At 46.2% G+C, this 28,000-nt stretch overlaps 1 protein-coding gene and 1 long non-coding RNA gene across 2 annotated transcripts; one reads left to right on the top strand and one right to left on the bottom strand.

Annotated features, from left to right (window-relative positions):
* Positions 1–15: 15 nt before the first annotated feature.
* On the bottom strand, positions 16–22,169 carry LOC113832003. The gene is made up of 4 exons (XR_003486950.2): positions 21,891–22,169; positions 21,082–21,365; positions 19,801–20,554; positions 16–271 (listed from the first exon to the last, which is right to left on the bottom strand). It is a non-coding gene; the product is annotated as an uncharacterized LOC113832003 (long non-coding RNA).
* Adgrf3 (adhesion G protein-coupled receptor F3) lies at positions 14,307–28,000 on the top strand. Its single transcript, XM_027424528.2, has 14 exons — positions 14,307–14,396; positions 15,552–15,612; positions 15,947–16,087; positions 16,542–16,718; positions 17,229–17,447; positions 20,040–20,249; positions 21,130–21,273; positions 21,458–21,654; positions 22,140–22,319; positions 23,348–24,730; positions 25,463–25,504; positions 25,586–25,654; positions 26,086–26,141; positions 27,614–28,000. Exons 1-14 carry the CDS (start codon positions 14,307–14,309, stop codon positions 27,636–27,638), a joined length of 2,994 nt encoding a protein of 997 aa, XP_027280329.1. The 3' UTR covers positions 27,639–28,000.

The following is a 28,000-nucleotide window of genomic DNA, read 5'->3' on the forward strand; positions in this document are numbered from 1 at the left end:
AAAAAGAAAAGGATCTTGCCATCAAACGATATAAGCCTTTTACTATTCCATCAGAAACACAAACGTCATACTTAACATATTTTAATTACTTGTGGAAAACCATTTAAAAGTAACATGATAGGGCTGGAGAGATGGTTCAGTGTCTAAAAACACTGGTTGTTTGTTCTTCCAGAGGACCTGCATTCAATTCCCAGCAGACACATGGTAGCCCACAACCATCTGTAGCTCCATTTCCAGCAGATCTGATGCCCTCTTCTGGCCTCCAAGGACACTGAATGCACATAAAATAAAAATTAATTTTCAGCCAGGCAGTGATGGCACAGACAGAGTTTCTATGTATAGCCCTGCTGTCCTGGAACTTGCTCTGAAGACCAGGCTGGCCTCACACCTCCCGCTCCCCCAGAGCAAAGTGTGGTGATGCACACTTATAGTCCTAGTGTAATGGAAAGCTGAGGTGGCCATGCCACTTTAGCCAAGGGTGACCTTACGCTCATGGTCCTCCTGCCTCAAAAGCAATTTAGTAAATATGTTTTAAAGAGCAACTTTGCATTTTTAAAAGACTTTCTTGTTATCTCTAATTATGTGTATGGTATAAGTACATGAGTATAGGTGCCTGAGGAGACCAGAGGCATCCAGTCTCCCTGAGCTGGAGTTACAGGCAGTTGTGAGCTTCAGGACATGGATGGTGAGAAGAAACCCTGGTCTTCTGTGTGGCAGTAAGTGCTCTAAACTATTGAGCACTTACTCTCCAGCCCCACAGCTTTTAATTTTGTAAAGACAAGCACTTGCAGTCTGCTGACTCTGCTTTGTAGAAGAGTGCTGTGACTTAGAATCAGTTTTAACTCCAAAGAACATCTTAAACAGACACAATGTAGAACTTTGTCCACACTGACATGGTGTTATCTGAGGGATCCTCAACAATCAGTTTTGCTTTGCACCAGTCTTCTATTTTATTTTCCTTTTTAATAATGTATTTATTTGTTGGAGGGAGTGAGCGTGGGACAACTTTCCACAGCTGGGTTAGATCCTGGGAATCTGACTAACTTACGTTGTCTGACTTGGCAGCAAGCGTATTTACCCTTTGAGGTATCTTGCTAGACTAAGGCTAACTTATTCTCTGAAATCGAGTGAGACTCAGTCATTTAACTTTGCAAATGAAACCAGCTCCACTGGGGAAAGATGCCTTCCCTTCAGTTACTGCACAGATCATGTGAAATGATGTGGCTTCGGGAGGTTAAGTTAAAACCAGGCAAGCATAAGATAGGACTTCCTGGGGCCTATGAATCATAGGAGTGGGTCAGCTTCCCATGCACTTAGAAAATGCCTACAAAGAGAAAAGTGTTAAACAAAGTTGCCTTTGGAATTGAACCTGTCTCCTTTTTTCTTAGTCTCACTCAAGGAGGCTTTTATGCCCAGAGTGACCAGCAACTGTCCTGTATTGGCCTGGCTGCTCCCCTTTGTATCTCTTCCCAGTGTGGTGAGTGTGGTTTACTGATGCCGTGCTTCCTTTGTTTGCCACCTCATCCATTGAACTTGACCTCTTCTGCCTTCCTAGCTGAGTCTCTCTTCTTCCCCATCCCCCTCTACCAATAAGGAGACTGAACCTAGGCCTTGCTCCCACTAGGCAAACATCTGCGTCGCACACCCTCAAAATCAAACATAGTACTCTCAAAAATGATAACCTTAGAAAATATCTATTCATGCTTTAAGAAATGTTATCTTTGTAATATAACATGAAAAGAACTTAATTCTTGTAGCTTCTGTTTTTAGTCAGAAGGAAGAATGTGTCAGATAAGTGATAATAGCTGGTAAGTTAAAAGACTAATATAGTTAATAACACCAGCAAAAGTTATTGAAGTCATAAAAATGAACAAAATCTTTCCATGGAAGTTTGTAAAAAATGTAATAGCTTTATTCTCATTTTTAAATAAAAATGAGGTCATATGTGGCTCATTCCTGCAATCCCAGCATTTGTGAAACCAACACAGAAGAATTGCTGTAAGTTTGAGGCCAGCGTGAGTTACAATATGAGATCTTGTTTTAAAAAAAAGAATTAACCCAGCACTTGGGAGGCAGAGGCAGGTGGATCTCTGCAAGTTCAAGACCAGCCTGGTCTACAGGACAGCCTCCAAAACCACAGAGAAACCCTGTCTCGAAAAACAAAAGCAAAAAATAAACAAACAAAAAATTAATTTAAATAAATGAAATAAAATTAGGGCCTGAGGTATAAGTCAGTGGTAGAGCATGAGTGTTTCATATGCATGAAGCCCTGGGTTTAATATTAACCCCAGCACAAAAATAATACACTAATAAAAAGTAATGGCTCATAAGTTTTATGGTCCTTGGCAGGTTACAGCACTTAACCTCAAATGCAAGAGGCTCTGAGTTCAGTTCTAGTACCCAAACCCACACACCACCACCAATTCTCAAAGCAATTGGGCATCACTAGTTCACCCTAACAACGATGAACCAGGGGCCAGAGGGTTGTTCCAAGTGAACAGACTAGAACAAAAAAAAGTCATATATTTTGCCTCCAAATTACTCAATTTGTAGTAAAACTTCCACTTTGAGTTGAATAATTTTTCCACTGGATCATACAAGTTACCATGATAAGGTGTTAGAAACAAACAATACATCTAGTTGTTTTCCAGTGATAGACATCAAACCTAGGGCCTCACACATTGTTAGTACTCTACCGCCAAGTACCATTGCCAAACCATGTAAGCCAGCTTCTAATCAAGATGAAGGCATGCAGAGTAGGAGACTAGGGAAGAGTTGAACAGACATCCAGTTCTTTATTGTTTCTTTAAAAATTGAAATTTGGTGATGCACACCTCTAATGCCAGCAGTCAGGAAACAGAAGTAGGTGAGTATCTGAGTTCAAGGCCAGCCTCATCTACATAGCGAGTTCCAGGACAGCCAGGGCTACACACAGAAACCCTGTTTAGGGGAGAAAAATAAACTTCTTGGCTGTAATAAACCTCAAGTAGGATTTTGCCTACTTGTTTTTCCCCCCTTTACTTTTAGTTTTCAATAATCCTCTTGCATAAGAATGTATAGGAAACCCTGAGTGGTTTATACCCCCTATTCCATAGTGTGTGGGAGTACACTGAGAGATGGCATCGACTAGCACCTGATACTTACTTTTCGTGATGGTGGAGAAGGATGGTAACTACATTCTCTTATTGACCATGTCCACCGGTTTCCCAGTGATGTTAGTGCCAGTTTTGTTTTCCCAGACACTGAACTGTGAGCAATCATTTGAATCCAAGGCAGGCAATGTGACAGTTCAGAGGGAGGCAGAGGCCCAGGCTGATACTGTTAGCAATCACCTGGTTGAGGGCCCTTTCCTCTACCCAGGTAGGAATTCTAGGCAGGTGGGAGAAGCATGCACAGAGCTCATGCTTGGCGCCTTTCCTAACTCAGTGACAGTGCACTTTAGTAGATGGCTGACAGCAACAGCAAGTAATTTCCTTTGTTACTGCTTTCATGTAGGGGACCTTACATACAGTGACCTTTAGCCTTGTGATGACAAATGTTGAGCTTTGGGTGCAGGTCTAAAAAGTTGGTGTTCCTACCTATTAAAGGTACATAATTAACAGCTTTCAGGCTTACAGTATAGAGATTCCCCAGCCCTGAAAAAGGTTGGGCATCATAGTCTTTGGGGCCCACAGTATCTGAGACCTGTGGCCTTTAATCTCTGATAGCTCTCTGGAACTTTCCTGCAGACCAGAGCCTGCAGTTTGTCCTCTGTAGCTATTTATAGCTCTCTCTCTCTCTCTCTCTCTCTCTCTCTCTCTCTCTCTCTCTCTCTCTCTGTGTGTGTGTGTGTGTGTGTGTGTGTGTGGTGTGTGTGTGTGTGTGTGTGTGTGTGTTTGAGATGTGGTCTTACCATGTAGCTCAGGCTAGCCTGGCTCTTGTTATGTGACCTCAAACTCACAGTCCTGCCTCAGACTCCTGAGTGCAGGGCTTGTAAGTGTGCACGCAGGTCCAGCTAACATTCCATCTTCCTCAGTTCTCTACTCTCAAAGCCTTTTTACTGTTTTTACTGCTGTGGTTGCCAGCTGTTTCTAACCTAACTGTCCTCTGGCATTCTTCAGTCAGCTCCCTCCTGCAGTCGTCACCACTGTCACTTCCGCCACTGTCTCTGCAGCTGCCACTGCCATTGTCTCTGTTGCCACTACCTCAGCTATCATGGTGCGGCTTTCTCCACAACCAATCAAAGACAAAGATCAGAAGTCAGCCAGAAAAGACAGCTTGGAAGGAACCTGTTACTGGGTCTCACATTGGAACAACAGTGGGGTAGCACAGAACGACTACTCCCAGCTGGCTCCCAAAGTGAACCAAACAACTAGAAGAGTGGTATTTGTGCCAATGTGATAGACCTGCATGTACGTGGAGGACTGTGGACACACTAACCATGGCATGGTACTGGCATCAGTCGCAGCAGAAGTTTCTCTGCCGTTCCACAAGGGTGAAACTGTTAGCAATCACCTGATTGAGGGCCCTTTACTCTACCCAGGTAGTAATTCCAGGCAGGTACTTGCCTTGGTGGTACTTGCAGGATCATTTCACCAAGGCTTGAGAGGACAGAAAAATCCAACACACACTAAAACAATTGTACCTGTGTTCCACCTTCAGGAGGTAAAGCTGTACTTTACAGCAAGCAGCTAGGTTGCCATGTGGCTTCATCAGGTGCTAGTCTGAGGGCAATCAGTTAGCCACCTGGCTGATTGTCCTTCCCTGAAACATCTAGGGTACCAGGTAGGTATCCACTAAAATTCTAGCTTATTTACAAGAAAACTAACACCAGGAGTGTTTATAACAAGGGTGTTTTTTGTTTGTTTCTTTGTTTGGTTGGTTGTTTGTTTTGGTTTTGGTTTTGAGACAGGGTTTCTCTGTATAGGTTTAGAGTCTGCCCTGGGACTCACTCTGTAGACCAGGCTGGCCTCGAACTCATAGAGATCCTCCTGCCTCTGCCTTCTGAGTGCTGGGATTAAAGGTGTGCACTGCCACCACCTGGCTAATAAGGGCATTTTAACATCAATAATGGTTCTTTATAGTTTATAACTTTCTTAACACCTGCCCAGAGTCCCAGAGAGGCTCCCCAAATCAGTCTCAGTACAAAAGCCACAGATACATGAGTTTACTTAGACCCACATACTTACCATTCATGTTTGAAAGATGAGCGATTGTTTCTTACAAGCATTACTGGTGAGGACGGCTGCTAAATAAAAGAAGGGTTCAAACTGATGTCAGTCAGGCAGTTGGTCCAGCTGTTAAAAGCATGTACCATGAAAGCCTGGTGACCTGAACCCACATGGTAGAAGGAGAGAATCAACTCCCCAAAGTTATCCTGATCACACACATATACATACATACATACATACATACATACATACATACATACATACATACACACACACACACACACACACACACACACACACACCCCTACCTACATATACACAGTAGTAAATGAATGGAATTTTAACAACTGATCTCAAAGTTGTATACAGAACAATTTAGTCGTCAGCTTTTTTGAAGTGCTGAGAATGAGCAGCTGCATGTTAGGAACAAAGAAATAATTGACACCTATCCCCATATATTCTTCCCCATTTTAGCTTCACCCAAGTGAAGTTCAAGCACAGACTTCATATAAGGAGCCGTGGTGCCATGCAGCAGTCAGCCCTGGGGTGACTTTTCCTTTGTTTCTGATTCCAGAAACATCTAATTTCAGCCCTGCAGGTAGAGCTACATGTAGCCACTATCATTCAGTTTACTTTTCTGTGTTCGTTTTTATCCTCATGAACCTTTGAAATGGTTGGCTCAGTGGTCCTTTGGTTTGGGTGGAAGTCCAGTGGCAAGAGTGAAGACAAAACCAAGTGAAGCAGGAGAGTAGGGAACTTTCCTCTAGGATTCCTGGAGAAGCCAGGGCAGTCTGGATGATGGAAGCCACAAATAGCTACAAAGTAAAGCTCTGAGCTGTTCTTGCTGATGCCAAGTCTATCAGAATGCAAGTATAGACTGGCTTTACACTTAAAAGAACAGGACTATGAAACAATGTGTAAAGGTAAGGATTTCCTAATTCCTTCATGTATCCTCAAATAGTAACCATGTGCTAGCTACAGATAGCACAGCGACTGTGGAGAGCTAGAAAGTAAAATAGTGCATGGTCCCAGCAGTGGGTTACCACTGCATCCTGAGAAGAGCCACTTCGTTCCTGCACCACAGAGTCTTCCCTCCTCTCCCAGTGAAAGCATAAGATATGCTTTCTTCCACAGAGAACCACATTAAAGATGGGAATTGGAGCCATAGTTGGAAAAAACTTTAAATTAATACTCTGAGATTCTTCAAGTGTTAACTTTAGCATTTTGATGAATAATTAGAATATGGGATACATAAATAACTATTTAAATTATGAATGAGGGCTGGAGAGATTACTCAGTGGTTAAGAACATGTACTGCTCTTGCAGAGGACCTAAGTTCTTACCAGCACCTATTTCAGATGGCTCACAACCTCCTGTAGCCCTGTTTCCGAGGGATCTGATACTTCTAGCCTCTGCAGGTACCTACACTCATGTACACATGTACACACACACACATGCACACACACACACACACACACACATGAGCACTCTACTAAAAATAAAATCTTAAATTTTTAAATAAATTTATTAATGATTCTTAGCCCTTCATATTGCCAAATCAGTAGATAAAAACTACAAGAAAGGCCGGGCAGTGGTGACACACACCTTTAATCCCAGCACTCGGGAGGCAGAGGTCGGCAGATCTCTGTGAGTTCAAGACCAGCCTGGTCCACGAGAGCTAGTTCCAGTACAGCCCCCAAAGCCACAGAGAAACCCTGCCTCGGAAAAACAAAAACAAACAGAAAAAAAAATCCACTATAATCCTGGTGTGGCAATACATATTATCTATAATTCCAACAGTCAGTAGGCTGACACAGCAGGATTACAAATACAATGTCAGCCAGGGTTACATAGAGACTCTGTCTCAGTAAAACAAAGCATGGTAGGCACGCAAAACAAAAAGCCACCTCACGGGCTGAAGAGATGGCTCAGAGGTTAAGAGCACTGCCTGTTCTTCCAGAGGTCCTGAGTTCAATTCCCAGCAACCACATGGTGGCTCACAACCATCTGTAATGAGATCTTGTGCCCTCTTCTGGCCTGCAGGGATACATGCAGGCAGAACCTGTATTCACAATAAATTTAAAAAAAAAAAATCTATTAAAAAAAAAAAAGCCACCTCACTTTAAAAGATAAGCAAGTGACAGCTGAGCATGTGGCTCATTGCTGCAGTGACAAAGCTACCGCAGGAGGATCACCATAAATACAAAGAAAGGAAAGGGTTTTATAACAGTATAACAAAATCACTCAAAACGCAATAACCTAAAATCCCTCCCTGGCACCTATTATATTTGTTTATAAGCCCCATGGGTCAGCCACTTGAATTGGACTTAGTGGGACAGTTCTTCCAGTCTTATTTAATAAATCATAATCATTTCACAAGGACATATCTTAAACATAAACATTTTTATCTGGTAGTCATATATCAACAAAACTGGTCCTTTGAAAACGTCCACTTACAAGTTCCACATGTCAGGGCTGTGCATTGTAGCTCAGCACCAAGCATCTCCGTGGTGAGTGCAAGGCCCTGGGTTGACTCCCAGCACTGGAAGAGTTAATTAAAAGGACTATACAACCTTGCTTCTGTGTCATTCGGGCAAAACAGACCACAAAGCCAGCTTTGGTGAGGAGGAAGAGATCCCATCTCTCTTTTCCTTTGTAATCTTGGTTTGTTTGTTTTTAAGATTTATTTTCATTATTTTTATTATGTGTCTGTCTGCAGAGGACAGATCTCCCTTGAGCTGGACTTACTTGAGGTTCTAAGCCACCCAATGTGGGTACTGGGAATTGAACTTGGGTACTCTGGAAGAGCAGAACATGCCCTTATCCACTGAGACATCTCTCTAGCCCCTGATCTTGATTTTTTTTTTCTTTTTAAAGATGGGGTCTTACTCTGTAGCCCAGGTTGGCCTGGAACTCTTAGAAATTGAGTGCTGGGATTACAGCCATGAGCCATAGTGCCTAGCTAGATTCTACCTCTGAGGTGAGGGGATAGCTGAGTCATGAGGCTTTGTGAACAATCCATCACTATCTCTAAAGTTAAAATACAAGAGAGTAAGCTCTTTCCATTAAGGAGTGATTTGGGCCAGGTGGTGGTGCAAAGATCAAGTTCCAGGACAGGCTCCAAATCTACCAAGAAACATTGTCTGTGGTTTTTTTTGTTTGTTTGTTTGTTTTTGTTTTTGAGACAGGGTTTCTCTGTGGCTTTGGAGACTGTCCTGGAACTAGCTCTTGTAGACCAGGCTGGTCTCAAACTCAGAGAACCACCTGCCTCTGCCTCACAAGTGCTGGGATTAAAGGCACTGGCCACCACCCGGCAAAATCCTGTCTTGAAAAACCAGAAACAGAGAGAGAGGGATTTGGAAAACTAGATATTTTGGGTTGTTCCTGTAATCCCAGTGCGCATGAGGTTGAGACAGGAAGATTGCCAGGAGCTTGAGGCCCGTCTAGACTACCCAGGAAGATTTCTGGGGGGGGGGGGCAGCAATGAGCATGGAGAGAAATTTCTGACTTATTCTTGAATGTTACAGAATTTTTTGTGGCTTTTTTGAAACAGGCTCTTGCTCTGTGGCCCTGGCTGGTTTGGGAAGTGCCATCCCCTCCTGCCTTTTCCTCTGGTACACCCCCCCTCTTGCTTGGATTTTTTTTAATTATCATAAGATATTCAGGAGAAGGACAACAACAAAACCAACCTAAAGTGCTCACAACTCTTGTCGGGGCACCTCCCACCCACTTTTCAGCCTCTTCAATCTAGTTACACCCAGTAACTCCAGTTAAAGCTGCTTCTAGGTTCCTTGTTCCTAAATCTGGTAGTCAGTTTCCAATATCTTCCCTGCTGCTGGCAACTGCCACGCCTGCTCCCTTCCTCAGCTGCTTGCAATTATGCCTGCTCTTAGGGGTCTTTCCTTCCAACACACATATACACACCCAGGAACATGCTCCCAACACACAGACATACTCACATGCACACGCAGGAACACATACACACAGCACACACACACCCTCCCAATGTCCCTGGAATAATTATTCCCTAATCTCAGATAGCCCTGATTGTGTGTACAATGCATTCATCTGTTTATGCCCAATTAACTCTGTGAGCCTTCAAACTTCAGGGTCCATCTTGTTCATTTACCTCCCCAAAACTTTGTTGTTTTTCAAGACAAGGTTTCTCTGTGTAGCTCTGCCTGTCCTGGAATTCTCTTTATTCTCTCTGTAGACAAAGCTGGTCTTGAACTCAGAGATCCACCTGTCTCTGCTTCCTGAGTGCTGGGATTAAAGGCATGGGCGACCAAACTTGAAAAAAATAAAAAAGTAAAACCAAAATGGTTTCAGTAATTATCTCTGGCTAACCTCAAACTCAACCATCCTACCTCAGCTTCTTGAGACCTGCAAGAAAACATTTGTCTCAGTTCCCACCCTGCACCCCCTAGACTTGTCCGGAAGTACTCCCACAGTGGCTCCTGCTTGTCTCATTTGCCCTTCTTATCTGTGGGAGATCCACATCTGAATACACCTGAACCTTGCACAGTGTCTCATATTCAAGAGGCCCTTGGTAAGCTTTCATAGAGAGAAGATGACGTCAGCAAGTGCTAAAGCAGTGTTTGTACTCATTGAAGTTCACATGGGAATGATATAATATTAGAAAATAACCCGGGGGGGGGGAACAACTTATTGCAAAAGTCAAAGGGACCCTGTGACATTGTGAAATGTCTATCTGATATACTGATGGAAAACTGGTAGCTGAAGAACCCCAGATGGCATCAGGATAAGGGCTAGTCACTAGCAGGATGAAGATATGGTAGAGAGGCAGGACTTGTAGCTTCTACCCTCATCCTCCAGGAAGGGTAGGCGGTACAAGTCCATCACTGATGGCCAGTGAGTCAATCATGTCTACATAATGAAACTTCCTTTAAAACCCCAAAGGGATGCTTGTAGATTGCTAACATGGGGGTCCTGAAGTTGGTATACGCAGAGATATCCTCCTACATCTCTTGCCTCCTGTGTCTCTCCACTATACAAATGGCTAGTACATGGATAAAGGGAAGCCAAGTGCTTCTCTGAGGTATGAGCATCTCCAGCAAATTAACTGAATCCAAGGCAGATGTCATGGGAATCTTGGGTATCGGGTTGTCAAAAGCATGAGCAAAACAACAGGGGCTGGAGGGAGATTGGCACCTAGAGTGGGTAGCAGCCTGGTAGGGTAAGCCCTGGAGTCCAAAGGTATCTTCAGACAGACGGTGAACGTATTTAGAAGACAGCCCACCAGTGTCTGCTGCAGAACCTGTTACAGACCCGAATGCCTGTTGATGTAAACAGAGAACATCCTGCCCACCTGATGTCAGAAGTGTTGATTGTTGAGAGGCTAGGAAAAACCATTCTGTTTTTCCTATAGCAGGACAGTGAACCACTTTCATAACTGCAGAAGACAGAAGCAATCAAATTCCCAGTTAAGTGGAAACACAAGATATAGTAAATTAATGTAATAAAGTTTACAATCCCTTTAAAAAGGTAAATTAGGGGCAGAGACTGATAATAAACAGTTCTGTGTATTACCTGGGGAAATGTCTGCTTCCAAATTGGAGCGATGCCAACAACCCAACGAATATCGTACCCAAGTCTAGCATGATGAAAAGAATGGATTTATTAAGGGTTGCCTACAGACAGGCAGACAACTACCCCTTTACCGGGAGTCCACACCTCCCAGCCATCAAATTTCAATTTTTTTGAGGCACTAAGACTGCAGCAAAATTGGTACAAATCTGAGTTTGGAGCGCCACCTAGTGTTAGAACAATAGACATGACTACGTGCTCAGATAAGCATAGGACAAAACCAGGCTCTGGTTTTCTTCATTTATTGTTATCGCACCATTTAAAGTGTGTGAGCATGCACACATGAGTGTTCACATGCCTGAAACAACACACAGAGTTCTCTCGTTCCACCGGGTAGAACAGGGGGTTGAAATCAGGTAATCAGGCTTGGTATACAATCACGTTCATTAGCTGAGCCATTTTGCAGGCCTCCTTCTTACCAAGGTCTCTACTGGTCTCAGCAAATACTCTCTAAGAAAGAGTGCCCAGTGTCACAGGGTTTTTTCTTCAGTGAGGGATGCTTAGCTTTCTTTTATTAGAAAGTAAATTTTCTAATATTACTGTTTTCAGAGTATTTGGCATAATGAACCACACAAAATAATATTATTTCTACAACACATGGCAGGTTTTGGCATTTGTTAAATGAATAAAGCTAGTTCCCTTGTACTTTGAATTTTGGGGTTAGGCATAAAAAAAAAGTGTACTCTCTAACCATGGAAATCATGGACTCATTGACTGGCTATAGTCTGGATTGTAGAGCAGAAAAATGGTGACTTAATGCAAGATAAAGACACTGATGGATTGAGGACCAGCCTCAACTAGAGTGTTGGTAAGAAAAGAGGAAAATTGGAATCCATGCACTTCAAGAAGAAATGTAAAATGGTTTTTAGTATCTGTGGGAAAATGTTTGCTAACTCCTCAAAATGTAAGCATAAACAGAGCATGATAACCCACGAATTTCTATCTAAGCACCTGGGAGTCAGGACAAGTGGATCTCTGAGTTCCAGGTCAGCCTGGTCTACAGAGTAAGTTCTAGGACAGCCAGGGCTACACAGAGAAACCCTGTCTTGAAAAACAACAACAAAGCGTAGAATTTCCACATGACCCCTCCAGAACGTGTCACAAAGCATCTCCCCTGGTGCCTTGAAATCTGGAGCTCCTTGAGACCCCTCAGAATTCAGGTCCCTCCCATTTCCCCTTGTATTTCCCAGTGCTGACGGGCTTTGTACAAAGCCCCCTACCTGCCTGAAGTTCAGTCCCACCCAAGAAGCAGTCACCACCAGACCTTCTGTTAACTAAACTCACATCAAAAGAAGAAAGACTGAAGTTTGCTAGCACACCTGGACAACCCCAGGTCTAGCATTATCCTTTGGTTTTCTCTCAGAATCAATTACAACCCATTGTCCATTCTGCAGAACAGATTTTGTCCCAGGCCATCATATGTTCTCCAAGACCTAAAAATCATGTACTGTTCTGACATCCCTACCTCTCCCCTGTAAAAAGACGGATATGCAAATTTGTGAGCACTTTGACCCAGAAGATAAAACACACACAGGTAATATTTCTCATTTAGCAAATTTTTGCAGATTATAAGTCAGTTTGTTTTATGTGAGTGCTCTATTTGCATGTATGACTGCATGACAGAAGAGGGTATTAGATAAGAGGGCATCATGTGAGCCTCCACGTGGGTGCTCTTAACTCAGGACCTCTAGAAGAGCAGGCAGTGCTCTTAACCCCTGAGCCATCTCTCTAGAACCTATTTGTTTTTGATACGGAGTCTCTCTACATAGCTCTGGCTGCCTTGGAACTTACCCTGTAGACCAAGCTGGCCTCTAACTTAGAGAGAGCTCCACCTGCCTTTGCCTCCCAAGTGCTGGGATAAAAGAGGTGCATAACCACACCCCAATAGAGTATAAATCTGAATGCCTTGTCTCCTGCATTATCTTTGTCAGTTTATCCTGGGGAGCCTTCAGAAGGTAGAGGGAAGCCAGACATGGTGGTGCATTCCTGCAGTCCCAGTATAGGGTATTAGAATCTGGGTTACAGAGTGAGCTCCTGTCTCAAAAACAAACAAAACAAAAAGCAAGCAAAGGAATCAACAACAACAAAAAGCCACAGGGAAAATCAAGTGCAATCAAACACTGATTCAAAAAGCTGATTTCCAAACTCTTTATACAGGCACAGCCCTTTAAAATGCATGGCCTGGCAGTTAAGACATTTTCTTTAGAAAATCAAGCCTGGGGTGTGTTAGGAATGATCTCTCTCTCTCTCTCTCTCTCTCTCTCTCTCTCTCTCTCTCTCTCTCTCTCTCTCTCTCTCTCAGGCATTTGAAGTCAGTGCCTCATAGCCAGCTATAGCTACCACCATTTCCCTGTCTCTGGGATGCCCTTGGCCTGGAAAGAATTGCGCTCTGTGATGTAATACACATGAGCATGTGTGGGCGCACACACACACACACACTTTATTGGTATCTACCTAGTTTCCTGGCACAAAGCTCCTAAAATGCTAGGAATCCCCCATAGTGGTGCATGTCCTTTTATATGCTATTGAGATGAGAGGTACAGCTCCTGGGTAGCCTGAGTGTGACAAGCAAGGTACTAGGGGAACCAGCTCTGTAATTAGAAGCTTGGAAATGTCAACCCTGCTCCCAGCCCAACTTGGAGAGCAGAGAAGAGTTGGGGATTTGGTGACTAGTGGCCAATCCTGCCTGGCCAGGAGTGATGGTGGTGGCACACGCCTTTAGTCCCAGCATTCAGGAGGCAGACACAGGCAGATCTCTGTGTTCAAGGCCAACGTGTGGTCTACAGAGTGAGTTCCAGGACTATACAAATAAACCCTCTCTCAAACAAACAAAAATAGTCAATCATGTATATATGATGAAGCATCCATACCCATTTCAAAGCTGATAAGTTCAGAGTGTTGCTGAATTGGTATACCTGTGGAGGTGGCAGAGTGTGACATGCCCAAAGAAGACACTGAAACAAGCCCATGTTTCTTTATTTTCTTTATTATTATTATTACTTTGGATTTTCCAGACAGGGTTTTCTCAGTAGCTATGGAGCCAGTCCTGGAACTCACTCTGTAGACCAAGCTGGCCTCAAACTCACAGGAGTCAGCCTGCCTCTGCCTCCCAAGCACAGGGACTAAAGGCCCACCACCACCCATCACTTCCCCCTTTTATAGTATTTTCTAATATTGGCTTTTGGATCAATGATCCAGTTTCTTGGAGGAATTCCAAAACAAGTTTCCTAGCTCCATGGACCATGCATGAACCTGGTTCTGTGGCCCACTGTTTCTTGTAACTTGGCATCATCTGTGTCCCCTCCTCCTTGAGTTCTTGGTCTAGAGTCCAGGGGAGTCCAGGCACCGTCCTCTCACAGGGTCATGTGGGGTCCAGATGGCCCCAGTGACCTGGAAGCATATTTGACTGAATCACAGGCCGTGGCAATTGCTTGGTAAATTCAGCCTGGGTCATTGTACCCTTTCCTTTCCTTCCTTCTGTGCCAGCTCTGGGGAGGAAATTTGCATCATGGGACAGCTGGAGGCTTTTAGGGACGGCTGCATCAAGCCATGGCCTCTCGAGCTCTCTCCCAGCTGCTCCTGGCCATGATGCTTCCCCTGATGGAGCTGGAGTCAACATTTGTCCCCACAGTCCATTCTGTAAGTACTGGGGTGAGGACCCTGGGGATATCTGCAGAAACCAGAGCCTCAGCTTGAGGGACCACAGAGTGTGGGATGAAAGGACAGGTGGAGGGAAGGAATCAGCTTGCAAGACTCCCAAGAAGCCCGTCTTCTTGCTCGGAGTGAAGGGACACTTCCATGTCTTTATTGAGTCCCACCAAGTCCTGTGACACCTGCTGCACTGTGGATAAAGGTCTTCTGGCCATGCTGGCCACTATGAAAAGAAAATCTTCACAGGTTGAAAGCTCGTTGGCATAGCGGATGGGAGAAAGTCTGGGATAGAGCGGTAGAGCCTAGGCTTGTATTTTTATAATCTGTTTTTTCCCAGGAAGGTCACAATATCATTATTTACTTATCTACATCTCCAAATCTATTGTGATCTGTAGCTTTCTCTGAGTCTTATCTATACCCTATCCTTCTCTATATCCATTTATGTTATATCCATATCTATGGCACCACTAAGTTTTATTTACTTTGTTTTTATTTTATGTATAAATCTGCTTTGTTGCCTGGGCCGGTCTTGAACTCTTGAGCTTAAGAGATGCTCCTGTCTCATTATCTTAAGAGCTAGGATTGCAGGCATGAGCCACCATGCTTGTTTTCTTCTGGTTTTATTATTCATATGTTGGGGGTGGTTGTTGTTGGTTTTTGAAATAAAGTTTCACTCTGTAGCCCAGGCTGGCCTGGAACACACTATGTAGCCCACACTGTCCTTGAACATGCTGCAAGTCTTCCTGGGTGCTAGGGTTGCAAATGTGCTGCCATCTGGTTTTAGAGACCCATGCACATGAGAATTTGAGAGGAAAGAGTGGGTTAAATTGCATGCCCCTCTTGCCTCCCTGCTGGTACACTGGACCCAGCCATTTCAATTAGCCTAGAGGCCCAGGGACAGGAAAATTCAGGAAGGAGCTAAGCAAAGCATGTTGACTCCCAGGGTGTGCCTGGTTCCTGGTTTCAGATGGCACTACTGGCCCTGTCAGGGTCCCTGGAATTGTGTCTTTGTCCCCCTTCTTCTAAATGCCTTTTCTCCATCCAGATATTTACATCTGGCCTCTAGGCTAAAAAAGAAGGGGTGCCTTGGGAGGAGCTTGGGACCAGCCTCTCCTCAGATCTCTCTCTTCTGTCTCTTTCCAGGATCCCAAACCATCTGGAGAGAAATCTGGGCATGAACTGAACCAAAACAAGGGAGTAGGGGGTGAGTGGAGGGGCATAAGAAAGAGAAAAGGAAGAAACAGGATGGGGCACAGCCAGGTAGGCAGAGAGAGGACAGGCTGTGGGAGGGCCAGACAGTGGGGGCCTGGGAAGACATGTGTGCCTTTGCAATGATGACACGGAGCCATGGACCAGGATGCACCTTTGCTAGGGCAGGAGTTGTTGCTGTCCTGCATCCTGTGTGTTCCTAGGCAGGCTCTGGGAAATGACATCTGCTTGTGTCCCCAGAAATGGCCAGCTGAGTATGTAAAGGCAAGGAGGACTCACATAGGGCCTCACTGCCTCTCCTCTGCTGTCTCCTTTGCTTCTTTCTGTAGAATTGGCACTGGTCTCCAGCTATGTACAGCTGGAGTTTTCAAACAGGACCCGGCCACAGGAACTCCCTGAGAACTTCACTCTCCCTGTGGCCTCCACATCCCTTCCCCCAAGGATGCTTACCGCCCTCGCTCTTACAACAGGTAGCAGCTGCATGGTAAAGGGGCTCAATGGGAACAGGACACAGCTTCCCAACTCTGCAGCTAACCAGCTTGCCCAAGATGCACCAAGCTCTCCCTATCTCCCTCTCCCATAGGCTGCAGCTGGATCATTCTCCCTGGCCTAGCTCCTTCCTCATCTCCTTACCTGACAGCCCTGTCCCCTTCCAGTTCACATCTCACTGTTCTAACTTGAGCAGAGGGTACAAGGGGCAGGCAGAGTGTGGGAAACATCACTGGGTGTCCTTGTCCAGCATGGCCTGCTGCTCTGAGTCCTGGTTGTAAAGGAAGTCCTCTTGGGTGGCTGGGTAGCTGGGTGCTGGGTGGGTGATCTCCTGGGACTTCAAGATTAATGTCAGCCAGCCCTGAGACCTCTCAGAAATCAGTTGCTGGTTCCACAGTCTTACTCCCTCAGCCTGCCTGCCTCTCTCTATCACAGAGTGCCGCGTCAACCACAATGGGACTAGGTTCTGCACTTGCCATTCTGGCTACCTGTGGAACACTACACTTTGCTCCCTTTATCCTACCTGCCATGGCCACAGATCAGAAATTGATCCCTGTATGTGTCGCAGCTTCCATGGTCCTGCTCCTGGCTACTGCCAGTTGCTGCCACCTGGTAAGGAGGATGGGGGACTTGGAAACTAGTATCCCCAAGTGAAGAAAACAAAAATCAAAACTCTTTCTGGGGTTTTCATTTGCTTTTGTTTTTTCTTTGGACCTGTGTTTCTGGCAACTGGTCCAAATCCAGCTGCTCCTCTGACTGGGCACAAAAAAAAAAAAAAAAAAAGAAAAGAAAAGAAAAAAGCAAAGCCAGCTGTCACAGCAAGATACTAGACCTGTGCTTGGAACTTGAAAAATGAGACTAAAGAAAGTAGGTGGCTCTGAAGACATCTGGGCAAGGGGTATCTTCAGTAACCCCAAGTCCCTGTAAAGCAGAAGTCCTGAGCCAGAGGGCTTGCCACTAGTTCTTGGTGGGAGGGTCTACCAGGCTGAGGTGTAGCAGTCACCTTCAGACACCTTTGGTAGCCAAGAAGGAAGTTGTGCAGGGAGGGATGTGGAGAGACGGGCTTCAGGTGAAGAAGAGGAACTGCTGACTAAGGCCCTTCAATATCCCCTGTCTTTGCAGCTCCTGCAAACCTGATCCTGGACTCCCAGCAGCAAACGCCCAGGGACACCCTGAACCTCATTCTCCTGAAGAAAGAGGAGGCTACCAACCTAAGATGGTACTTGAAGCACCCAGAGAGCCACAAACTCATCTTCCTACGGCCGGGGACAAGTGTGTCCCAGATGTCCAGTCAGGGCCAGGCTGGCCTTAGAATCACTGGCTTATCCCATCACTGGACAGGTAGCCCTCAACTAGCTCTTCCATCCCCTTTTCTCCTACAGGGTTTTTGAGACAGAGTCTCACTCTGTAGCCTAGGCTGGCCTCAAACTCACAGCAGTCCTTATGCTCAGCCTCCTAAGTCCTGAGGTTACAGGCATGCACCACCCACTGCTTTCTCTGCTTCTCTTCCCCTCTCCCTCTTGAATCTCCTTCCCCTTTCTTCCTCTTCTCCCCATTCACCTCTTCCAAACCTTTTCCATTTGCTGGGGAAGCAAAGACAGAGAGGCCCATCATAGTGAGGAAAATCCTGTGCAACAACCAGCTGTTTGCACTGTAGGCTGGAGGTTCTAAGACATTTTCTCAGCTTCACAAAACCTAATGTTGTTCTGATATATGAACATGTAAAACCACAAACAAAAAAGGGGGTGATGTAATGATGATGTCACTTGCTTCTTTGTTGGGAATAGTGTGCTGTAGACACTACAGGGAGCATGTTTTGTTTTGTTTTGTTTTTAACTCTTTGGGGCCTGCCACCCAACTTCCAAATAAATACACAGAGACTTATTCTTACTTATGAGTGCCCAGCCTTAGCTTGGCTTGTTTCTAGCCAGCTTTTCTAACTTAAATTATCCCGTTGCTCTTTAACTACATTTTGCTTCTGGGCTTTTTACCTTTCTTTATTCTATGTCTTTCTTTCCTTCTTACTCCATGGCTGGCTGTATGGCTGGGTGGCCAATCCCTGGTGTCCTCCTCTCCTCTCTCCCGAGCCTAGATTTCTCCTTCTATTTATTCTCTCTGCATGCCAGCCCTGACTATTTCTCTCTCCTTCCTAGCTATTGACTGTTCAGCTATTTATTAGACCAGTCAGGTATTTTAGACAGGCAAAGTAACACAGCTTTACAGAGTTAAACAAATGCATTATAAAGGAATATAATACATTTTTGCATCATTGAACAAATATTCCACAGCATAAACAAGTGTAACACATCTTAAACTAATATTCCACAGCAGGAACAAATGCAGAGCAGTGGGCTTTCTTTTATACATTAAAATGACTGTGCCTAGGCTGCAGATGTAGCTCTGGTTGGTAAAGTGCTTACCCAGCAGGCATGAGGCTGTGGTTCAATTTCCAATACCTCCTAAGTCATGCATGGTGGTGCACACCTATAATCTCAGTGCCCGGGAGGTGAAGGCAGGAAATGGAGATGTTCAATATTCTCCCCTTTAGAACCTAGGGGCTTTAAGGCTATGTGAAACCTCATTTCAACCAAAAGAGAAAAGAAAAAAAAAGAGCCCAGAAGATGTAATATCAAACAACAAAAAGACCCTCCTTCAAACAATATGGCAGTGCCCACACCTGAGATTGTCCTCTGACCACCATACGTGCAATGGAACATGCCCACCCACACAGCAAACATGCTTGTGCATATATGTTCATGCACGCGCACGCACACACATACACACATACACACACACACACATACACACACACACACACACACACACACACACACACACACACACACACACACACTTGTTTTTGCTCTTTTGGCCTTTTTGAGGAGCATGCTACCCAGCTCCCAGGTAAATCAGACATGGAGGCTTATTCTTAGTTATGAGTGTCTGGCCTTAGCTTGGCTTGTTGCTAGCCAGATTTTCTTAAGTTAACTCATTTACGTTTTCCCACTGGGCTTCTATCCTTCTTCTGTATATCTTTTTTTCACTCTTTATGGGTGGCTGGGTGGCTGAGTAGCTGCCCTTGATGTCCTCCTCTCCTTGTTCTCTCCTTGCTCTTTCCTCATTTCTCCTTCTATTTATCCTCTCTGCCTGCCAGCCCGCCTGTCCTTGCTCCTTCTTGTTATTGGCCATTCAGGTATTTAGACAGGCAAAGAATCACAGTTTCACAGAGTTAAACAAATGCAGCATAAACAAAAGGCACACAGCTTAAAATAATATTCCCCAACACACACTGGAACACTAGTGCAAAAATGTTAATCTGATAGTTACTACTTTTTAGAAAAAACATTCCTGCTAAAAAAATTCATAGTATGGGGGAATACTAAAAACTGAGACCACTCAGTTCCAGTTGAGAAAAGACTGGTGCTTGTCTAGAGCAGTGGTTCTCAACCTTCCTAATGCTGTGATCCCTTAATACAGTCCCTCATGATGTGACCCCCCCAACCATAAAGTTACATTCGGTGCTACTTCATAACTGTAATTTTGCTACTGTTACAAATCGTAATGTAAATATCTGTATTTTCCGATGGTCTTAGGCAACCCCTGTGAAAGGGTCATTACTCCCAAAACAGTTATGACCCACAGGTTAAGAACTACTGACAGGGTAACACTGGAACATTGTGGGGAAGGAGCTCACCTTAGAGTTCTGTCAGCACTGGCTAAGATAAACAGGCCAAGAATTTCTTCCACAGATCTTTCTCCCTGGGGAGGGGTTGTTCTTCATCCTGAGACCTTCTAGCTGGGAGTAAGTTCCTGGTGCTGAGCAGAGGAGAGAAGCTGGAGGATCTGGGCTGTGACCCAGAAAACAGTGGAGAGCCAGCTGGCTCGAAGGCAGACCTGGGCCAGCCACCAGGGAGAGTGGGTCTGTCTCTGCAGGTTTGTACGTGAGCATCTTTGAGGCCCAGGGATTCAGGTGGGAGCTGCATCAGGTGGTGCAGGTACCCTTGGAGGAGAAAGAAGTGGTTCGACTTCCAGACAAGCTGTCCATCTCCTGTGTTGCCTCCACTGGATTCCAACTGAGCTGCTGCATCCCGCTCACAAACTTGGCCTACACTGCCACTTGGAGCCCTGGGCAGGGCAGCCAAGGTAGGAGACGGTCAAAGCTGTCTGTGATTGGCCCCTCCAGGCAGCATGCCCAGTTTAGGATGGGAGTTGGATGTCCATGTTCAGTGTTTTCACCCCTCAGAGCAATCCCTGTTCTGTTGATGGAACCTTCCATCACACACTCCCACTTGTGGTAAACCTCATGAGGTTAGTTTAATAATATCCTGTTTTTTAAAAAAGAGGAAACTGGGACACCGGAGAGATGGCTGGGTGGTTAAGAGCACTTGACTGCTTTTCCAGAGGTCCAGAGTTCAATTCCCAGCAATCACATGGTGGCTCACAACCATCTGTAATGAAATGTAGTGCCTTTTGGTGTGTGTGAAGACAGAACTCATACACATAAAATACACAAATAAACGAATCTTTAAAAGGGAGGCCACTGCAGCTAGAGAGATGGCTTAGCAATTAAAAGCACTTGCTGCTGCTTTTCCAGAGGACCCAAGATCAGTTCCCGGCACCCATGCCAGGTGGGTGGCTCATCACAAGCGACCCCAGCTCCAGGGGCTCTGAAGCTCTCTTCTGGACTCTGTGGGCACTGTTGTTCATGCATATATCTACACAAAGACACACACACACACACACACACACACACACACACACAATTCAAACTAAAGTGAATCTTTTTAGCAAGAACAAATATTTTAAAACATATTAAAACCAAGTCCCTGGACTAGAGACCCAAAAGGGTGCATGTCAGTGAAACCCCAATTCTGTACCCAGTAGTTGGATGCTGACATAGTATTCAGCTTTCCCTCACTGCTTCATCTTCTAAGACCGCTCTGAAGTGGCATTTGGGGACCTGCTTAGCTCTCACCTGCTTCAGCCAGTGATGGTTCATTTTTCTCTTCTCTCCTACCGTCAGCCTCCCTGCATAACTTCTCGGATTCCCAATGCCTGGTGCTGACTGTTGAGCGCTGCCCAGCAGCCGATACCACATATACGTGTACCCTTCACAGTCAGAACCTGGCTCCTCTCAGGGCTCCTGTCTCCATCACCGTCATCCAGGGTATGTGGGGCTTGAGTCCAGTTGGCTGACCTCTAAGTGACTTGTCCTTGGAACACAGGGTGTCTTCTTTGTTGTTCCTCTGCCTTGGGCCGCTGATTCAGGTATCAAGGCCCACATAGGTTTGGGTTAAAACAAAGGCTCTGGCCATATTATGGCTGCTGAGGCCTCACTGATCCTTGTTCAGATGGAGACACTACCTGCCCTGAGGACTTCCTAGTGGTTGCCTGGAATGTCACCAAGGCTGGCTTTGTGGCACAGGCTCCATGTCCCATGAATAAGAGGGGCGTGGTAAAGAGGCTCTGTGGGCCTGATGGCATCTGGGGGCCCATCCAGAACACCTGCACAGAGGCCAAGATCCTAGCCATGTGTCTTAAAGCCAAGGTAAAGCTGCTACCTGCATGACTCTCCAAACAAACAACACCTGCCTGCCCCCCTACTTGCCAACTGGCCTGCCTTCCTGCCTGCCTGCTTGCCTGCCCAAGTACCTACATGCCCACCTGTCTGCATGCATTCCCTCCCCCACTCCCTCCCTCTCTCCTTCCCTCCCTACATCTATTCCTCTCCTTCTCCTTCCCTTGAGAATACAGATTCAGGAATTTTTCCTGATGCCAGCTTACCTGTTATTCAGCCTCTCTCATCTGGACCCCTAGCAGACCTGGGAAGGAGGAGTGGCTCCTCCAGGGATGGGGTGGGGTGGGTGTTTAGCTCAAACCACAGTCCCATCAAGTAGTGTCTGTTCTCTTAACATCAGGATCCATTCCTTCCACCCGCCCCACCCGCCCCTTCTGGAGCAGAGGGACAAGGAGCTGAGTCGGGGAAGATGTGGTCCTTCTCTGGTAAGGATTTCCCACTGTCTTTTCTGTCAGCTGCTGCTGGAAGGCCAGGGAAAGCCGGATGAGGAGGTACAACGCATCCTGAGTCAGCTGAGAGGGCAGGTGGGTGTGGTCAGCACCCCCTCTGACTTACAAGAAATGCTGCACACTGTGACCTTGCTGGCCAACGTGGTAGCAGAGACACGAACAGAGCTTACAGACAGTGCCCTGAAGGTAAGATTTCAGAGCCACACGGGGAGCCAACTTGGGGTGGGTGGGGTGGGTGGGTGAGAGGGCAACACTTCCATTATAAATGCTTCTGCCCTTCAGCATCATGTGGGCAGCCCAACAGGGATCCTTTCAAGTCCAGATGTTGTCTCCTGCTTCCTCTGTTCTTAAAAACCAGTCTCCAAAGCCATGGAGAGTAAAGAAAACCTGGTGCTGGAAGGCAGGAAGGGGTAGAGAAACTTGGGCTTCAGAGACATGCACAGATACCCAGCCTGGGAACATCACACACACACACACCATACATGATAACCAGTCCCACAGAGACACTCAGACACACTTGGTATTGCCAGGTAGCCAGGCAGTGGTGGCACACTCCCTTAATCCCAGGAAGAGGCAAGCAGATCTCTGTGAATTCAAGGCCAACTTGGTCTACAGATCAGCCAGGGCTACACAGAGAAACCCTGTCTCAAACAGCAACAACAAAAAAAAAAAAAAAAAAAAAGGAGAAAGAAATTAAAATGGATAACAAGAGGCAATGATACCACACACCCTTCCTGTCGGCCGTTAAACTGCAGGGACGGCCATGCAGACACATGCACAGAGGCTGAGACCCTAACCATGTATATTAAAGCCAAGGTAAAGCTGCCACCTGCATGACTGAATGTCTCTCAACTTCAGAATAGTATGCTCCCTGCCCTTGGCCACTGTTCCCAGCTGTGCAGAACTGGACAGGTTATGGGATTGAAGAAGGACCTTTGTAGGACTCGGGAGGTCCCAAAGGATGCAAGTGGGAGAAAAGGCATTAGGCAGAGGACCTGGGTGTGATTTGGAGACCATGAACCCGAGAGACCCCAGTAGCAGCTGACAGTGCCCCATCCCTCCGACCTAGATGGTCTCCTCAACAGACCTGTCCTCCTGTAACCTTTTCTCTCCAGCCCCAGGTCTTGCCATGGAGAGAAATGATGGGGTCTTTGGGTCCTAGTGCCCCTGTAGACTCTGGCAAGTCACATCCCTCCTTCTGTTGGCCACTATAGGATCTCCTGACAACCACAGACAAGATTCTAGAGGTGAACCTCAGCTCTCTGTGGACTCTGGCCCAGGCCCAGAAGCCCTCGCTGGCCTCAGATCTCCTGAAGGCTGTGGAGACCTTGGTCCACAGCTTGAGGCCACAGCAGCACCCTTTCTTCTTCACCTCATCTAATGTCCTACTGCAGAGCCAGCTCCTCAGACACACCTCTCCTCCTGGCTACCAAATGTCCTTCTCTGCCTGGCCCCTCCTGCAGGCACGGATCCCATGGTATTCACTGGCCCCACTGGTCCATAATGGAACTAACGTCAGTATTACTAGCCTAGTACTGCAAAAGCTGGACCACCATCTGCCCTCAAGCTATACGCAAGGGCTGTGGAACACCCCATATACCACTCCTGGGCTGGTCCTGGTGGTCTCCATTACAGCTGATGGCCAGACCTTCACACAGGCAGAACTTATCATGGACTTTGAACACATGAATGGAACCCTGCACTGTGTCTTCTGGGACTACAGTCTCTTCCAGGGTCAGGGGGGTTGGTCAGATAAAGGGTGCCAGGTTCATGCAGCCAACACCAGCACCATCATTCAGTGTGTTTGCCAGCATCTCACTGCCTTTTCCATCCTCATGTCCCAACACACCGTCCCAGAAAATCCTATCCTGGACCTGCTGAGTCAGGTGGGTGTTGGGGTTTCCATCCTAGCACTGCTCATGTGCCTGGTTATTTACAGGCTGGTATGGAGAGTGGTTGTTCGGAACAAAGTCTCCTTCTTCCGCCATGCCACCCTGTATAACATGGTGATCTGCTTGCTGGTCGCAGACACGTGCTTCCTGGGAAGCCCGTTCTTTCCTTCTGGGTACCACAGCCTCTTGTGCCTGGCCACTGCTTTCCTGTGCCACTTTTTCTACCTGGCCACTTTTTTCTGGATGCTGGCACAGGCCCTGGTGATGGCCCACCAGCTGCTTTTTGTCTTCCATCAGCTGTCCAAGTACTTGGTTCTGTCCCTGATGGTGATACTGGGCTACCTGTGCCCACTGGGGTTTGCAGGTATCACCCTGGGCCTCTACTTGCCTCAAAGGAAATACTTGTGGGAGGGGAAATGTCTGTTGAATGGAGATGGAGTCATGCTGCATGCTTTCAGCGAGCCAGTGCTGGTCATCGTCTGTGTAAACGGGCTGGTCCTTGTCATAGCTGTGTTGAAGCTCGTAAGACCTTCACTGTCAGAGGGACCCCCGGCAGAGAAGCACCAAGCTCTTGTCGGGGTGCTTAAAGCCCTGCTTATTCTCACGCCCATCTTTGGCCTCACCTGGGGACTGGGCGTGGTTGTTATATTTGATCAAGATTCCATGGTCTCTCACTACATCTTCACCATTCTCAACAGCCTCCAGGTACGTGGCAAGGGTGGGTGGCTGTCTGATAGTCTAAGTCACTGCCAGTCACCAGACTCAAGCATCTTAGCAGGGGACTGAATATAGATCCCAGTTCCTTCACTGCCTTGCTGGGTAAATTTGGGTAAACGGCATAATCTCTCTGAGCTCTGGTTTTCTTATAATTGTGTCAAAGTCTAGAAATCATCAGTACCTAATCTTAACAACACCGTCTTAAGAAAGGCACTTGAAGCCAGTGGTGATGCAAGCCGAGTAGTCCCAGCACTCGGGAGGCAGAGGCAAGAAGATCTGTGTGAGTTCAAGGTCAGCCTGGTCTACAGAGAGCTAGTTCCAGGACAGCCAGGGCTACACAGAGAAACTGTCTCAAAAAAAAAAAAAAAAAAACACACACACACACACACACACACACACACACACACACAAAAGAAAGGAAGAAAGGAAGGAAGAAGGAAAGAAAGAAAAAGGCAGGCAGGCAGTTAAGAGCCAGCAAGATGGCTCAGCAGGTAAAGGTGCTTGCTGCCAGCCTGACAACCTGAGTTTGATCCCTGGGCCCTAGCATGTACGCAGGCACACGTGCCCACACAATACCAAATGGTGCCAATGGGTGCAGAAACCAAGGTGATGACTTGGGATGTCCATTAGAAAAAGAGTCTGAGAACAGAAGATGAGGAGAGGGAGGGAGAAATGAGCCTCCCCCCACACTAACCTGCTCCCCAACGCCCATCTCCTCAGGGTGTCTTCATCTTAGTGTTTGGCTGCCTCACAGACAAGAAGGTGAGTGCCCAGTTAGCTCCCCACTCCTGCCCCAGAGGCCTAAATGCCATCAGCACAAGCAGGTGTTCACCTTCCCTTCAGGTACTTCAGGCCTTGCGCAAACGCTTCCATGTCCCAGGCACTCAGTCCTCCAACTCTGCCATCTCCCTGGTGAGTTTCCCCAAGCCTTAGCTGTGCAAGATTTGGCCAGCCATTCTCCAGCCCCCCAGGGAGAGATGGACCCAGCCAGGAAAGGAGAGTTAGCGGTTCTTTTTACAGCAAGCAGCTTTCAGACTCAGTTTCCCAGCCACGGGATGGGGGCAGGTGGGCCTACCAGCCTGCATAGTCAGAATGGGATTTTGGGGTTCCAGTGACCCCCTGGATACCTGGTGATTCTCCTCTCCACAGTCTCCCCATCTAATACTCTACTCCACATTAATATTTGGAGGGAAACGATGGAGTAGGGCCCTATGGGACCTATGTAGCTGGTACCAGAGTTCCTGGAAGAGCTGGCGGGAATGTTAGAATGCATACACCCTCCTCACGGTGGGTGAGCTGTAATATATACATCACCCCAGCTGGACCTCTCTACTTCTCCCCAGGCCACAAATGAAAGCTACACTTCAGAACACAGCAAAGAAAGAAGTGAGCATGCCAGGTGAGGGGCAGCTTTCTCAGGAGCAGAGCAAGAATGGAGGTGAAAGAGGCTGGAACAAGGGCCTCCAGGCCAAGTCTCCCCAACTCCTCCCCCCATGCCAGGGATTAGAGCCAGAATCTGGAGACCTAAGCCATATCCCCATGCTCCAGATCTTAAGTTTTCATTTTTTTAAAAGATTTTATTTATTATGTATACAACATTCTGCTTCCATGTAAATCTGCACACCAGAAGAGGGCACCAGATCTCATTACAGATGGTTGTGAGCCACCATGTGGTTTCTGGGAATTGAACTCAGGACCTCTGGAAGAGCAGTTGGTGCTCTTAACCTCTGGGCCATCTCTCCAGTCCCTTAAGGTTTCATTTTGAGACAGGGTCTTGTTAAGTTACCAAGGCTGGCCTTGAACTCACTCTAATTAACAGGATGTGAACTTGTGATCTCCTGGCCTCAGCCTCCCAGGTGCTTGGATAACAGGCATGTGACATTATACCTTCTTGGCAAGCAGCTGCTCGGCAAAGCCTTACCCTACCGGTGTGGCCCTCCCTGAGTGAGCTGCAGCACAGAGGCGAAGCTCAATAAACTAGGATCTAGTTCATTCCAGAGGTTCCCACTCCACAATACCAACCTTTAAATTATCCGGAAAAACCCTCGCCTCCGCCAGGTGTGGTGTGTATAAGCAGGAGGAGCAAGAGTTCAAGCCCACTCTAGGCTACATAGTGAGAGCCTGTCCAAACAATATATATATATATATATATATATATATATATATATATATATCATCTATAGTGTGTGTTTGAGTGTGTGTGTGTGTGTGTGTGTGTTCAACCAACCAGTCCTGCCTTAAATGACTTGCCCTTGTGGGTTCTGCTATCTGGTTTACACAAGTAAAGGCAAGGTATCCTGTCTCCCAGCCCCAAGCTTCAGGGTGACCTTTTCTAATAGGAAAGACAGACATTCCAGGATGATCCACCCATGAGCTCATGTTCCGGTCGAGGGAGGTGAGGGTGAACACACTGCTCCTTACTCAGAACAGGCAGATTTTCATTTCCATCAGTCATAGGCATTCCTCGTAAAGCTCAATAGTCCAGAGCCTCTGAAGTATCCATGCAAGGTGCATGACAAAAAGTAACTAAAGCTACTCAGTGACCTGATGAAAAAGCCTGCCTTTGCTAAAAACTAAACAATAAAACAAAAGAAAAAATACAGGTGTCAACATTCCAAAGAACTACAAGGAAAACAGTTGTTTTTCTCTGTATAACAGCCCTGGCTGTCTTGGAACTCACTTTGTAGACCAGGCTGGCCTCGAACTCACAGAGATCCTTCTGCTTCTACCTCCTGAGTGCTGGGATCAAAGGCATGTGCCGCCTTGGCTTGGCAAGAAAAACAGTTTTAATCAGTAGTGCATGTTAGAGACACAAGGGAAATGTTTTTAATGTCACTACTGAGTGATTTATTTGCTGTTTCTTTTTGACAGTTATGAAGAAAGGATGACTGATTGACAGGAACCTGTGATCTTCTGGACACTGAAGATGAAGGGCAGAAGTCAGTTTCTTTGGGGACACTAGTTACAAAATCCTTACTAATATCACTGCTTTTAAAATACACCGAAAGAGGCAATTTACTAATCTATGAAGTGGCACATACATGACATAGAAAAACTTCAGAGTGACGGTGAATTCACCTATTAAAGCAGGTGACTGAAACTTAAGCAACAGTGAAAGCTTTGACATTGCCCTCTTAAACATACGCTTGTTCAGGCTGGCAAGGGAGGAACCTGGCAATGTCAGACACTGGGAAGTGCTTTACAATACATTTCCAAGTTTACATTTACTTACATAACCACAATAAAAAGCTGACCACA

Source organism: Cricetulus griseus, chromosome 7 (genome assembly GCF_003668045.3).
Source record: "Cricetulus griseus strain 17A/GY chromosome 7, alternate assembly CriGri-PICRH-1.0, whole genome shotgun sequence".
In the NCBI taxonomy this organism is placed as follows: domain Eukaryota; kingdom Metazoa; phylum Chordata; class Mammalia; order Rodentia; family Cricetidae; genus Cricetulus; species Cricetulus griseus.